The sequence below is a fragment of the Sinocyclocheilus rhinocerous genome, unplaced genomic scaffold, assembly GCF_001515625.1.
Source record: "Sinocyclocheilus rhinocerous isolate Xijiao unplaced genomic scaffold, SAMN03320098_v1.1 scaffold11, whole genome shotgun sequence".
NCBI classification, from domain to species: domain Eukaryota; kingdom Metazoa; phylum Chordata; class Actinopteri; order Cypriniformes; family Cyprinidae; genus Sinocyclocheilus; species Sinocyclocheilus rhinocerous.
The window spans coordinates 2482928-2498810 of NW_015625587.1; the positions used below are offsets into that span (position 1 = coordinate 2482928).

At 37.5% G+C, this 15883-nt stretch overlaps 1 protein-coding gene across 1 annotated transcript in view; it reads right to left on the reverse strand.

Moving 5' to 3' along the window:
* Nucleotides 1-15883, reverse strand: part of LOC107755916 (R-spondin-2-like) — a 71366-nt gene that overhangs the window by 24495 nt on the left and 30988 nt on the right. The window contains exons 2-4 of the mRNA XM_016572883.1: nucleotides 13194-13382; nucleotides 2944-3087; nucleotides 2249-2437 (exon numbers count right to left, since the gene is read on the reverse strand). Of these exons, the coding sequence (XP_016428369.1) occupies nucleotides 2249-2437; nucleotides 2944-3087; nucleotides 13194-13382 (522 nt within the window). The remainder of the gene's footprint in view (nucleotides 1-2248; nucleotides 2438-2943; nucleotides 3088-13193; nucleotides 13383-15883) is intronic.

Sequence of the window (15883 nt, forward strand, 5' to 3'; positions counted from 1 at the left end):
ACATTTCTGCTCCCTCCATGCAATAAATATGCAGCTTTCGACTGCTCAGGTAATGTCGTCGTCGGTATGACCGAGAGCCACTGAAAAACTACAGAAAAGCAAAACTACTTCACTTTAGCATTACTGGCCACGAGTACTAAGATCACACATCAGCTGCTCAAAAAATGTGTCAGTGAGACGAACGGATCGCGAGCGCAATCCTGTAACAGTCACAGGCGGTAAATAGTGGAGCGCGTGAAGGAGAGATGCGAGGCACGAACACTGTTCAAGGTCTCCATTCATTCGTGCTTGTAGTAATTTAATGTGTATATATTTTGAAAGCATTGAATCGCTATAGAAATCGCGATTCATTCGATTCTTAGCGTTTTAAATCGATTACTGTCCGAAATCGACGATTCATGATTCAAAAATCCATGTTTCAAGATCGATGCATTGCATCGTCAGGGTTTGTAATCGATGCATCGAGAAAACGAGTGAATCGTTACACCCCTACTTGTGAGCCATAGGGTTACGTGTGTAACCTGATTCATGAATAAATGACTCTTTTAAACTGTTTTTTTTTTTGTGAATCAAAAACATATAGTTAACTAGTTACTCTTAAGAAGGAGTTGTTAAAAAAAAAAGATTTACTTTGCTTTGAATCAGTCTGACAAATGACTCACATTCTGAACTACAAGTTATCATTATATTCAGTGATATCTGTATTAAAAGTATTGTGTCAGTATTAAGGATGTGAACGATTAATCGACAATCGATTAATTGTAGATAAGTGATGTTGATTAAGCAATTTTGCTTTGGGGTGCAAAACACTTACATGTGACCATATAACAATGTAGAACTTCCATAAGCTTACTTGCAAAGTGATTACTAAAGGTAACAAAGGAACAGCTTCACTCCGTGTTCAGTTAAGACTTTAACAATGGCTCACTGACCTCAGATGAGATCATTGAGATGCAGTAACCATGCATCACAGTGCCAGTTTTTAATTAAAGATGACTATAAAATACTCTTGGAAAAGGTCAAGAGGAGGGGAAAATTCCTGTGGAGAGAGCCAATGTAGGGTACAGAAGGACAACATGCCAGAAAATCACTATTTCCAACCTTCCTTCTCCACCTTACAACCACTCGATGGGGAAAAGTGTCATGTGACATGTCTGAAACGTATTCACTCAATCAGCAACTTTCTAAAGCAACTGTCATAGTGTCTGTGTACAAATGTAGGCCATTTTTTGATTTACAAATGATTTGAGTGAAGATGAATAGATTCAGCTTTAACGATGCATTGAAAACTGGTAATAGCTCATAGAACAAAATTCAGTGGCTGTGACCTGATACTGAGGTGGACTTTATGGATATTTAGATATAGTACAAGACTGAGGTACCTCAACTTTGTATTGCCTCAGGTCTCTGGGTTGACAATTAACCTTTCCATAATCAGTCAAAAAACTTTCCTAATGTGAATGTGCTGTCCTTTACTAACCTCCGAAATTGAAATTACATGTGTACTTGGTGTGACAGTATCGTAAGTCAGTGACCGCATAAGATTTAAGTTTGTTCAGGTGAGCAGAACGAAGAAAGCTGCGAGGAAACGTCTCGATTAATTATCATCGTAAGTTTTCCCTGATAAGCCCTCCTGAATACGGTAATTATTTCTCGAGTAAACTTGGCCCCTCTCTTCTAAAACTAAACACTTTATAAAATATGTTTCCTTGGCTGTATTTACTCAAAAAATATTTTCCCTCCGATTTGACTTCTCATTTTAGTGGTAAAATACATGCACCACCTACAGCAAATAACTCTCTTATAGAGAAAGGAAACAGAGTACCATTGAGGAAACCTGCATTTCATACTTTAAGGAATTCCACTGGAAGGAGAGGAGAATAAGTGAGAGAACACATACGCTCTCAAGAAAAGAGAGAGAAAAAACCTAAGGCGAGCTGGCTAAAGTGAGCATGGAAAAATACTAATAAAATCATGAATGAAAATGCCAGTCGACACTGAAAACCCAACTCGAGGGGCTGTGGTTGGACGGCCGACTTTTCAATCCAAAAAAACTGAGCTCAAGATTAAACAGGTGAGATGCAGACGAAAAGGCCACAGTGATATTTCCTTCTTTGAGTGAAGAAGGTTTGGAAATCTAATAAAATTGATGATTTGCAGATGAAATGGAAGATTTGTATCTTAAACAAGGGCTTGTATTGAAAGCATGAGGAGGTCCATATATGCTTATCCAGTTACACACACTCACCTCTCCTGCAATGTCGCATAGCCATTTTGCATCTCCTGGACTCTGCGATGGTTGGACATGGTATCGTGTCCTTTGGTGGCTTCTTCACAATATGCCGTGTTCGGGTTTCCAGACCCCACTTGAAACCACAGGTTTTGTTTCTTCTGGTGCAGGTCCCCCACTCACTCCACTGGCCCACCTCACAACCCTCTATTGGGTGAAATAGAACTAGAATTTAGAGAACTAGATGATGATGAAAACCAGTGATAGAGACTATGAAAAGTCTGGATATGGTAAGATACAATACAGTAATATTAGACCTAATGAACAATATCAATTTATTTTAGGTTACAAAAATAGGATTTTTAATGTATTTTGTGGACTGAAGAATGTAATATCATAAACAGACAATGTTTGTAAAATCTAGCTTAAACTTAGTAGCAGGTTCTAGCTGGTTGAAAAAGGTCATTAGCTAGTCACTCGGTGGTTGATCAGCCACTATGTCCCAAAAGCCAGCTTTACCACCTTAAATTGGTTTGACCAGTTGGTTGCTGGTTTGTTGCTGGTCTAAGATGGTCTACCTAATGCTAATGACTAACTTGGAAAAACTAATGACCATCTTAGCTCAGTTTCAAACCAGTTATCATGTTCCAGAACAGCCACCAGCTTTATCTGGATTCTCCAGTAGGCTTGTATATAAAAAAAGGTTTACTTACCTCCACACTCCATGATGTCCTCCAGAGGAGCAAAACCCTCTGGACACTTTTCGAAGCAACGTCCCTTGTGCAAGTAAAAACCAGGCTTGCACTTTGTGCAGAAGTCTTTGCTGAAGCAGGCCTCACAGTTATCTATCCTACACCCTGTGAAGAAACAAGAGAGACAGACGTCAGTCGGGACAGTAGACAAACCTCCTCATCTGGAGCAGACTGGAGGGTGGGGGAGGGGATCGGTGTGAGAGAGGGATTATGGGTTGGGAAAAAGGCATTTTGATGCCTTGTGAAGCTGTTCTCTTTAGGGGAGTGAGATATTCCAGTGCAACTTCCTCTGACATGCTTGCTGAGCCAGGGAGTGTGGGGTGTGAGAGTTTAGGGCTGCATAGAACTCCAAAGACGTGATGACATCCGGAATGAGGAATTACTTCATCATGACCCCTTCACAGAAGAAAGGAAAGCAGAACACCTCCAAGCATTCAAGAGTACAGAGTTAGAAGGAAAGTTTTATTCTCATTCCCTCTCTTGACTGAGCAAGCGCTGGCATACTTTATTAGCATAAAATCATTACTAGCATAACATTTTTGCTAATTGTTTTTTTTAATCAAGAACATAAAATCTCAGCAAGAAACTAGCATAAAATTATTATTAACATACAATTTTTGCAAATAATGAACAAGAATATAGCATAAAATAACAAATTATTACCAAAAATTAACAATTATTAACAATAATTTAGCATAAAATAATTAGTAGCATAACATTTGATAAAAAATAAAAAAAAACTTAGCATAAAATTATTATTAGCATAAAATCTTAAGTTTTCAACAAGAACTTAGCATGGAATCTGTATTAGCATAAAATCTTAACAATTTCTCACCAAGAACTTGGCATTACAATTATTAACATAAATCTGAGCAAAGTTTTAACAAGAAATTAGTGTAAAATCAGTATTAGCAAAAAAAAAAACGTACATTTTCAGCAAGAACATGATATAAAATCATTATTACCACAAAATCGAGAAAATGATTAACAAGAACTTAGAATAAAATCATTATTAGCATAAAATCTGACCAAATTAAAAAAATAATAATAATAATTTAACAGTCATTATTAGTGTGCAAATTTGGCAAATTATAAACATAAACTCAACATAAAATCACATTTAGCATAAAATCATTATTAGCATAAACACTGAGCAAAGTTTTAACAAGAACTTAGAATAAAATCATTATTAGCATAAAATCTGACCAAATTTTTAAAAAAAAGAGATAATTTAACAATCATTATTCATGTGCAAATTTGGCATATTATAAACATAAACTCAGCATAAGATCACATTTAGCATAAAATCTTAGCAATGTTTTGGCAGGAACTTATCTTAAAATAATTAGGATAAAAAACTTATCATTAGGATAAAATTTGAGCAAATTTTCAGCAAGACCTTAGCATATAAAAATAATTATAAAAAATATATATATATCTTAAAAGGTCGTAGTCTAGGCCTAAGTGAAATGATCTAGTCCGGGACATCATGAAGTTCTGCTGTGTTAAGATCAGAGTTGGGCGGAAGGGAACCAAGGGTCAAGACATTGTGAAGGAGGCAATACCGCCGCAGCGATCCTCCCATGCCCCGCCTTGCCACAGCATATCAAGGGCAGCGTGCCAGCATGTCATCAAGTTGTGACTCTGCAAATAGCACGTCAGGCAGAGCGAAATTACATGAGCCACACCAACAGGGCGATGCGCTGGCCTGCATAATTAAAAGGAGTCACCGAGAGCTGTCTAATTTATGGTGCTTCTTAAAAGCTTCTTCAGACGCCCGATTGCCTGATAGGCACTGGATCTCAGCTATCCACAACCATGTGAAGCTGGTTGCAGGTTCCACTCAGGTAAGTCAGGGCACCTGTTTGTGGCAGGAAATTGGTCACTTTTACCGGTCTGCAGGTAAGCATGCATTTCAAAAAGGTTTTGAAAGAGAAAATCTGGCACATTACAAAGAGATAAAGATTGTGCTTTAATCTCTGACCCTCTCTGGGTTTTGTGATGGTTCTCACCATCACACCCCCCTAATTAGACCATCTCCAGCTAACCAGCCTGTCTCCTTAACTACATTCCTTCCCAACAAACGAGTCCTTCCCCTTCTTCCTTTGAACCCCTGAAGTCTCCGCCCACTTTTCCTGATCTCTCACGCTTTCTTTAACCAGTCCAAAACAATCTCATGCAGAGAAAATAACACACACACATATTGCACTCCAACAACCATAATAACCATCATTATCACTCCCAGGCCAATGACTTTGATACGGTATTTTTTGACCTTTTGCAAATTTCAAAACCAATATTTCTAGTCCTGTATGTCCTTAATGACAAGCAACACTCCTTAAGCCCAATTACATACACAATAGGTCCAACCTTAATATTTTATTGCTTAATTATTAGCAGAGAGATGACAGGAAATCTTAGGAGAAATTATGCAAGGATGTTTTCAGCTAGCCCAGTTCTGATTCTGCTTTCGCCCTGCCAAAATTTTCACTGGACCCAATACTTTTTAAAATTAATTTTTCATTGTTGTTATTATTTATTTTTACTTTTATTATTTATTATAATTATAATTGTTAACATTTTTCTTAAATTTTTTCTTCACAAAGAAAATGTACAAGATTTTCTTTAAAAGTATTTTTTCCTTTACAAAAAGCCAGTGGGCCATCCTTATTGTTGAACACTATTACAGAGACGAGACTCGAACTTGTGGTGCCACTCATCATGTTCACATGCATTCTAACTGCTAAATCATAGTTGCAACAAATGTAATACACACTTAGACAGAACCGAAGAGACACACAGATTAAAGAGACAAGCCGCAGTGTCTCGTAGTTTTGCTGTAGGGCAAGAATGTAAAACATGCCATTCAAAAAGAAAAAAAAAAGAACAACAAGAACAAGAACAAAAAAGTACATCTTCATCATGTCATTGTCTTTAACACCCTTGTCTTTACATCAGCCAAGACACCGGGGCAGAACTGCATCTTTTGTTTGATAAACACGTGCTCTGGCTGGTCGAGTTACGCTGTGCTGTAGAGAACTTGGCGTGGAGTCTGAGGAGAAGAAGAAGGCCACACAGATGGATCCACTCGCTTTTGTTCCCAAAGTAATTAGAGCTCTGGGAGTCTCTGTGTCCCTACATGTCCAATCTATGACAGGGAGCAACAACTAATAAATGAGCTTTGTAACAGAAAAGCCGCCTCTGTCCTCCGCCTGATATATTGCAGCCATAGGGAGGCTGTCATCACATTTTGGATCTCTTACTTCAGGGAATTGAGCAGGAAAAAGCAAAAAGAGCAACTATTGGCACACGACTCAGACAGTGATTGGACTGACTCGTCATGAAATGTCATTTGTCATCCATGATCATGTGCAGATGCTGCAATATCAAAAATCACTGCATTGGAATATTAGTAATGCTATATGTGTCTATGAGTTTGGGTTTAAAAGTCTCAGCTGTAGATAGAGTTTGAAACCCCTGGGCTAGATGAAGCCCTACTAAAAAAACAAACAAAAAAAGTTCTTGAGATGCAATGAAGGTGGTCTTCCAATAGGATTAACCTTGGTGCCTCTTTTGAAGGCCTAGATGATTACAGGAGACTAATATGACATAATTAGATCACTTGTTCTCACACACACATGGGAATAAGGACAGACGGTGGGAATCTGATAAAAGCCCAATGCAAAGATGGACACAAAATAAGCCTAAACAGAACATTAGAGGAACATGAAATTGCCTACTCCGCTGCAAACTGTTGCTTGAGATTTATGTTTGTCCTTTATTTCCACTTGGGTTTCAGTGTGGTTTTCAAGTCAAGTGCATGTTGAGTTGAATCATCAAGCTTTAGGGGTGATCTAATCCTGAAAGACTTGTGGCAGGAATGCCTTTCTGCTGTGGTCTGGATGAAACAAAAAAACAATAAAGCAAATTATACTGTGGACATTCGAGCCAGTGTCATATTCAAGCAGTTGCGAACCACGTTAGCCAGGGCTGTTGAAAGTTTACTTAATTTGCAAGCAATTAAACATGAAACAGTAACTACTTTTTCAACTAAAAATCAGCTTTTAAATCCTATATGGCAGTGCCTTGTAAACAAGGGGTAAATTTGGTAGCCAGTCTATGTATTGGTCACTTAACCAATGCATAGTATTCGGCAGCCATCTGCGGTGCAAAAGGGATGCCCATGTTCGGGGAGTGCTAAACCCGGGCTGCATTTCTACATTTCTCATATTGAAAGTGCCTCGTTGAAAGAGCCTGTGCCATCTGACCTGTTTTGTTTATGGTGAACATATCTTGCGGTTGACTTTCTCTGCCAGTGGGTACAACAAGCCCACTGGGTTTTTCATGAGGACTTTGGAGCATCTATTTGCATTGTACACAGGCAGCTTTCTGCAAGAGAGGAAGCTACTTGCAAATTAATTTAGATAATAAAAGGATAAGTTCACAGATTTTAAACCAGTTTTGTGACTTCTTTGGAAGTCTCAGGACCATACAATGTTCATCCAAGCATTGCATTCAGTCCGATGTTTAGCCAGTGAAAAAGTAATTCAGATTCTGTTACAGAAGTGCAAGCCAAAATTCAAAGACTTGCCAAAATACACAAAGACAGACAACGGGGGTAAAACAAGGGTAAACAATGGCAGTGTTTTTACAAGATTGAGGAATTTGATGTAATGTTTGGGTTTCAATCGATACAACAAACTTGCAGAGTTTCTTCTCGACAGGTAAGCTAAACTTCAAGTTAAAAGTATTCATAATATGTTCGACCTTTGATTGAAAGTAGCCTAATTTTACCTGTTCACTATTATAGACCTGTTAGAGCTGTTTGTGTTGTTGAGTTGGGGAAGATGTGATGTGTGAAATGGGTAATTGCAAAGGTTGTCTGAAAACATGCTTTATTTTTGTAGTTCCGCTAAGTGACACTAGTAGCACAAAAATGGCTTAGTCCACCTTTAAGTCACACATAAAAATGTATAAATGTCATTGCATTAGCATGTCATTGCATCAAACCAAGTGGCAATATATACAACAATATATAACAGCACAAATAAATAAAAGTAATTTAAATAAAAACACATTGTGGTTGTCAGGCATTAATACTTAAAAGTCCAATTGGTTGCAAAGTCATTCTAAAAGCGGTTGAGAAAAAGTCTAACATCAATTGTTTACAGATGTCACTTGGTTTGATGTTTTGTTTTTAAATGCAATGATATTCATTCCTATTAAGTGTGGCCTAACAGTCGATTTTTTTGTAGACCACAATAACAATAACAAAAATGACAACTATTAAAGTCTCTATAAATGTAGAGTATATTAAATTGAACTTTACAAGAGCCATCTAAATTTTCAATGACCAAACAGACCTGTAAAACTGGGTTAAGGATAGGTGTACAACTTACACTGTCTGACAAATGGAGTTCTCTGGTGTGAGAGTAGGACAGAGGGGCCAACAGCAACTGTTCTTTTGCAGGTCCCAAATGACATCACTTTAACTGCAACCCATTCTTTCCCAGAGGGTACAGGACTCATTACCTTATTGGAAGAACATATTGTGGAATTGTGTTGATTCTTTAACTACATTTGGGTACCACTTTAGGCAACTAAAGTCTTTTCGTGTGGCTGAGGTCCACCAAAACTACCCGTAAAACTCAGAAGCTTAGGAAGCTTTCGAACAGACTTACTCAGGTGCCTGCATTCGACCATTTAAAATAGTGACAAAGTGGGAATAATTACAACAACAGAACAATAGGAACAGATTTTACAACACCAGGGACGATAAAACATAGTATCAAATTGGATGAAACAATTATCCTTGACATATACTAGTCCTGGATGAACTGTGATACTTGAACTACACGTCTAGGATATTGGCAATCAGAAAGCTTTAAAAGGGTTTCCATATGAGTAAAGAGAGAACAGAGAACTTCACATGTGGACAAACAGGAGGTCATCTGGGGCCAATATATTTCATTCAGTGGAAGGCTGCTTACTAACATAGGCTATAAATCACATGAAAAATATTTCATAAAGTCATGAAGTCAGCATTAAAACTCACAGCCCTGCCTCAGTGAAGAGAAGTATCAGTAAGCTGTTAAGTACCTTGATGGCTGCTGTAAAGGTTATGGTTGAAACTAGTTTCTACTTGCAAGTTTTATCCTAATTCTCAGGCTGGAACCTTTTCATGTATTCATGAGAAAGAGGGCTTGGGGGGTTTCCTTGTGGTGACACTGAAAGACTTAAAATGTAAAAGGAGAAAAGGAGGGTTCGAGATCGATGAAGAAGAGGGCTTTCACTTGACAACCTGTGGAAAAACTGATGGTACCATCGCGCCATTTCTCCCTACATTCAGAGTCTCTTTTCTAGCATTTATCTATCCTTCCCACACTCTTTATCTGGTTAGCTTCAGTGGTAGGCTGAAGCAGTGTATGGGAGCAACTAACCAAAAGCAGAGAGGCTACTAATTTATATGTCATATTTTATCGCAAACACAGTCAAACAATTTAGTGAGATCAGGTAATAATTAAACATGCACTCCAAGTATGACTTTCTGTAAACTGACTTTTCTGAACACTGTAAAGACAACAAACCAGTTAAAAGAAAAAAAAAACACTCAATGACAAATTAATACGAATCAACGGTCAGTTGTGTTTCTGAAACTCCGTGCACTGTATTTTACGTTTTCATCTGAAATAAGTATTGTAATACAGCAAAACAGCTAAATCCAGCTTTTTGTTAAAGTTTTAAAATCAGTTATGTAAATTAAAAGTTTTGATAAAACGTTTAATTACAAATTAAAAGTTATATAATTATTTTTTTTTTTATTAGTTGCATTCACTGCAAATGTAGGTGTATTAATACACTAGGTATGATGTTGTTACACTAATTGATATCCTAATGATGTTTTTGTGCCAGATCATTTCTGCTCTTAAAGAGACAGTTCACCAAAAACTGAACATTTTGTCATCATTTACATGCCCTCATGTCATTTCAAACCTGTGTGAGTTTTTTTCTTCTTCTGTGAAACAGTGTTACTTTAGTATTTATTGATTAATTAATTGATTTAATTGATTAATTTATTTATTAATTAGCTTTTTATCCGTTTTATTTAAAATTTTTGGTTATGTTTTAGTAATTTTGTTATGTGTTTTTGTCATTTTTGTTTAATTCTTAATGCACATACATTCTAAAAATGCCCATAAAAACGTATGCGCACAATTGTGTCAGATAAACTTTTTATCCGATAAGAAAAAATGTGCATAAACTTCGATAGAAACACATTTACCGAATAAAAATCCTCCATGCGCATCAAAAAAGTCATGTGACTTTGCGCTATGGGATTGGATACCTGGACTAACCAGCGGACCGATCTCACTGCACAGCATCTTAAATGTTGTTATGGTCTTTCTTAAATGCCTGAGCAAACGCTGTCGTCAAAGTATTTCTGTATAATGGCCTCCCAGAACTGTCTTACACAACTGCGTTCCCAAACAGCAGCATCCGCCTCCGAAAGCATTTATTGTTTCGTCTGCTCATTCTGAGGCACAAGTAATTTATTATATACGAAAATTATTATATTCAGAGGCTTCTCCTACTTTTCTTAGTGGTATTTAGTGCCAGTTTATCAGGAAGTGAAGATTTTGTCCTTTTTGACTCGATGGATGGAAATGGTGCTTAATTCGCAAATGTTTTATGCTATATTCCAATTTTGCGCACAAGTTAAATTCTCAACTTTGGATGGAAACATAGCTATTGACATAAAAGTGAGTAAATGATGACAGAATTTTTTTTTATTTTGGGTGAACTATCCCTTTAAGTCAATTGACCCTTTGCAAAGACCCGCCCCCCTTAGTTACTGTTGCTATGTCCATCAAGCCATGGCGCTCTCATGCCACACATCATGTTCTCGCACAGTGAAAAATACATTGCGGAGCAAAGAGGACACTGACAACGCACCAACAAACAAAACAGAGCAGGTTACTTTTGGTAACCTCAGCTATAGTCTCAGCTTTTAAATTTTGTAAGTTTCAAACAATTTTCAAACAATAAATACCTTTTTGTGGCTCTTTAATGTGTCGTGACAGATCGCTGTGGTGCCTCAGTTCAAACGTCACGTGCACCGATTAACTCTTCCTCTTTACTAGTTACAACACGAAATAAACATGAATGAACATCAGAAGGTATCTTGTTTCAACCACGGTAAGATGTCAATACACACTATTTTTCAAGTTCAAGTCCACCAACGTTAATCTACTCCTGTCTGGTTTGTTTGTCAGACAAAAAGGCAGATTCAGCGTTATGATTGGTCAGATTGTCTGTCAATCAAACCCCCGGCAAAGGGTCAATTATATAAACTTATAATTATATATTTAAATATTTAAAATTTAATTTACAAGTAGCTTGTAGCTACTTGCAACAAGGTAAGCTTGGTTTCAAAGTAGGTTCCAAACACTGGCCTCATCTTCTCATAGAAGAGGAAAGCCAGTCCAGCCCTCCTTCAACTCATTCGAGATGCTTGAGTCACGCATATGATGCTCACCAGAGGTAGGTCAGAGCATTCAATCTGGTGAGTGGATTTCAAAAGCGCTCGACCCCACCCAATGGGTCCAGCGGAAGAGTCTGCACAGATGTAGTGCAAACCTATCTCCTCTTTGCCTTTGTTTTCGCTCAGGCCCGGCGATTCTGCAAAGCATTCTTAAACGAGATAGGATCGCACACACACTTAGGGTCTAATGATAAGCAGCTGCTGCTTAAGTGATTTCAGAGCCTGTTTTTTAAAAACATGATCAACTCCAATTGAATACACCATTCCAGGCTCTTGAAAGAATGAAGTTGCGCTGAAAACCTGGACAAGAGAGAAAACGGAGCGACTCTGAATGGCTGCTGTGTGTTCGAAATTGTTCCCAGTGACCCAACGATTAGTTCTTGCACTAACCCTGATAGAACATACCATTATGACTGACAGACACGAGGAGCTTAGCGAAGACGACAGAAAAAGCATAACTCAAGGAAGAGGGTCAAATGCGAAGCGGGATTACAAAGTCATGACTGAAACAGCGATCACATCAAAGTAGGCTTTGCGCAGAGAATTGATGCTACGTGACAATGTGAGGTTTTGTTCTGGGAGAAGTTCTCCATGAAAGGAATCCAGATTAACTGGCCACATATCAGTATCATTTAAAATCAAAATTCACCCAGGACAACGAATGGTTGGAGGACACGGTCTCAGAAAACAGCATGTCTTTTTCCACAGCTTAAGAACTTACAAAATGTAGGTTGATGATTTTGATTAGCGGTCGAGGATGGTAAAACTCTATAACTCTATATAGCCTCAATTGGTACACCCGGTTTATGGTAAATGAGGCGTTTTAACGTTTCCCCTCCTCCTCTTTTGATAAAATTGGCGGATGAATCTGTATCAAGTTTGTTGAGTGAAAAAGGACTCATTATTATACAGGGTTGTCTGTACAGCATCTGGGTTTATTAGTATTGTAGGTCCTAACACACTCCTCTGAGGTTTTAAGTCTATCTGTGAGGAGTTTGGCTTAACAATCCAACTGGTTAGAGTTTTGTTTTCACATGAAACACAAAGCCAACACCTCAGGCTTTTCACTTAACCTCAAAGGTCCAGAGTGTCTCAGGCCTGGCACAAATGTTAAAATAAGGTAATAAAATACAGGGCATGGAAGGAGAGGGATACACAATTCCAATAGGACTATTATAATGCTATCTGCAGACAAATGTAAGAATTTTGTTTTCCTATTTTGCTATTGTTTCTAAGCATTGGTGACTTCCAACTGCCAACTAGTCAATTAATGAAATCGTATAAACGTCCTCCTGTTTTAAGGGACCTACATGATCTAAGTATTTCAGAAAGCCTTTAAACCAATAATGGCACATGGAAAATGCTGGGGAAAAAGTCAATATGCAAAGTCATAACTTTACAAAAAAAAAAAAAAAACTGATTCGTCAGTTCACGTTTACAAGCATTTTGAACATCAAAATACAAGGCAGTTTTACTTCACTTTAAGTATTCACAGTACGTGACGACAAAAATATATTTTTACAGAGTTAAGCTCTCACTCAAATCCATGTTAAACTAGCGTGTTTGTGCATTAGGATTCACACACCAGTGCTACAAATAGGCAGTGTGGGTGTATATATGTGCGTATATGTAAGTGGGGAAGTGTAGTAAGTGTACAGTAGGATCTTACTGGAGCACATGTTGATCTCTGTCCCGCGCATGCCATAGTAGCCTGATGGACAGGCATGGAGACACTCGCCATACTGCCTCATCCTCTCCCTCCTCAGGAACAGGAAGAGCTTGGGTTGGCAGTTCATACACCCGTTGTCCTTGGAACACACCGAGCAGCCTTTACAGATGGGATAAGCTCCATAGCTAGCTGCAATAAAGCAAGACACAAAACATATAGGTTTACCAGCCAATAACACCAAAAAATGCTAAAGTAACATCTCCTCTTGCCAACACTCTCCATTTCATGACCACATGCCACTTGCGATTTCAGTACAAAAAGTGTGACAATTGTTCACAAATAGCGGTCCGTTATTTATGTGTATAAAAAAGAAATTAAGTGCTAAAATACATTTCAGATGCAAATTTCACATCTGTTATGTAAAACATATCATTTGAATAACTTAGCTTCAACCTAGTCAAATTATAACATTAAAATACACAAGAAATTGTCAGACTGTCTATATTTGCCGTTGCATGTAATCTATTTAACATTCTAATATGCAATAGTTTAACACTGACACTTGTATGCAAATGTGTACTGAATAGTAAACCAATTCAAATGCAATAGCCTAAATACTGAAGCTTTCCTTAGTGTTTTGGTGGGAGATGCTAAAATACATGAAAATGGCATCCCCTATGGATTTAATGTTAAATGCAAGTTTCTTGAAATACAGGACTATCGGCAACCTTCACCTAGTAGGGATATGCAGAATGTACTTAAGTAGTGAAGCAAAAGCACACATTTTTACTCCAAATAACTTACTGTACACTTACACTTACTGAGGTTAAGTGCCTCGCTCAAGGGAACATGGTGATAGCTCACGACTTGTGTCTTGCAACCGAACCAGCAACGTTAAGTTGTAAACCACTACACCACAGAGCAAGCTAACTGCAAAGTGCTCAGTTGAACGGTTAAATGTGTGGCGCTATAGAACTGTCACAGACATTTTCATTGACATAAAACTTTCACTGACTAAAGAACCTGTCATTACTGTGACACTAGCGAGGCCTGATGTTTCTGCAGAGGAAACCATTTTTAATGTGAGCAGCACAGTGATTTGATTCAAAGCTCAACTCCTGTATGTAGAGTTCAGACAGCCGCTGAAAGCCCAAAACAGCATTGACACCGAGCAGGATCATGTTGCTGGTAGAAGACAAAGGAGCCAGTAATAACCATACCGTTTCACAATAAAGGTCTCTTAATGTAAGTTCCTTAGCGTCCCCTTTACAGGAAAATGTCCTTGGGTGCGCACAATAGCTGCAAACCAGAGACATTGTTATTGATTGAAGCCAAGTTTTAAATATCACAAACCGAGATAGAGTAACAGTCCGAACTGGATGACCCACCACAATGCTTTATAAAATATCATGCACTTCGCTGACCTTTTTCCCCATTCCCTTTTTCCCCCTCATCTTTTCTTCAGTCTGAATAAATAATTGAGATTTAAAACAACATCGAAATAGTTTCTGCATGGCTTATACAAACGTTGTTCTTTCATGTTAAATAATAGGCGACATTCATAAACATTTTCCATAAAATTATACATGAAAAAACATTGAGAGAGATGGACAAACCATACAGGAGGAGTGAAGGTTTGCTATTTAAAATAATTCTTACTATTCTCAAACCTTCATCATTAGGCTGTGTCTCAATCTGCTCCTTATGAGCCAGTTCTCGTCAATGCCCTAAAAAGTTTGCTCCCTAGAAATTCCCAGAATGCACCTTAGAATCAGTAAGCACTGGCAGCTCACTATATTCACTGCAAACGTTGTCATGTTTATGCCAATGTTCAGTTGAACAATGTCCTTCCTAGTGCTCAAAACTGTATTAATGATATACTAGCGGGTGAAATAAGACACAACCTCTTTAATGTTAATGTACCATTTCCAATTTTCAAATTTGAGAAAGGACTGAAAATATTACTCAAAAATCATTGACTGCTTTGGATCAGAGCCCCAAATATGTGATAACAGAAATATAGTAACTTATCCTCTTAAGACCCTGCGGCCTCATATGAAGACATTATATTTTTGTGAATTTCTCTGAGACTGTACATGCCACAGTTTTAAGTCTGGATGTCCTGTACAGAGCGCATTCAGGGCATTTCAGAGATACTAAATGTTTGGATGTTTCACCATGACCACTCCCTCTCCTTGGTCTTCAAAAATGTCTGATATTAATTTAGTGACACTCTTATGGAAATATGATAATATTTTGTAATTATCATTTAAATCTGACTAATTTTTAAACTGTGTGTCATAAATCAACATCTCAGGAAAATGTTATGGGGTTTCAAATCAAAATATGACTTTCTGTTACGAAACAGGACGTTGATTTCATACATGTCCTCATATGAGGACACTGGGACTAAAAGCATGTTTATTAGCATTTTGGGAGACATAACAAATGAACAGGGAACGAAATTATATTTCTATATTCTGTGAAATATTATATATTATTATGAAAATCTTGTCAATTATTACTCCCATTATTACACTTGTTTTTTCATTACATGTTGCCCCAAAAACACATTAATATGCAAATTAGATTTAGTTTATAGATACATTGTATATAATGAGAAAACCTGTTCATAGCCATTTTACACACATTTTGCATAAAGAAAAATGGTATATCAAATAATTCTGTTA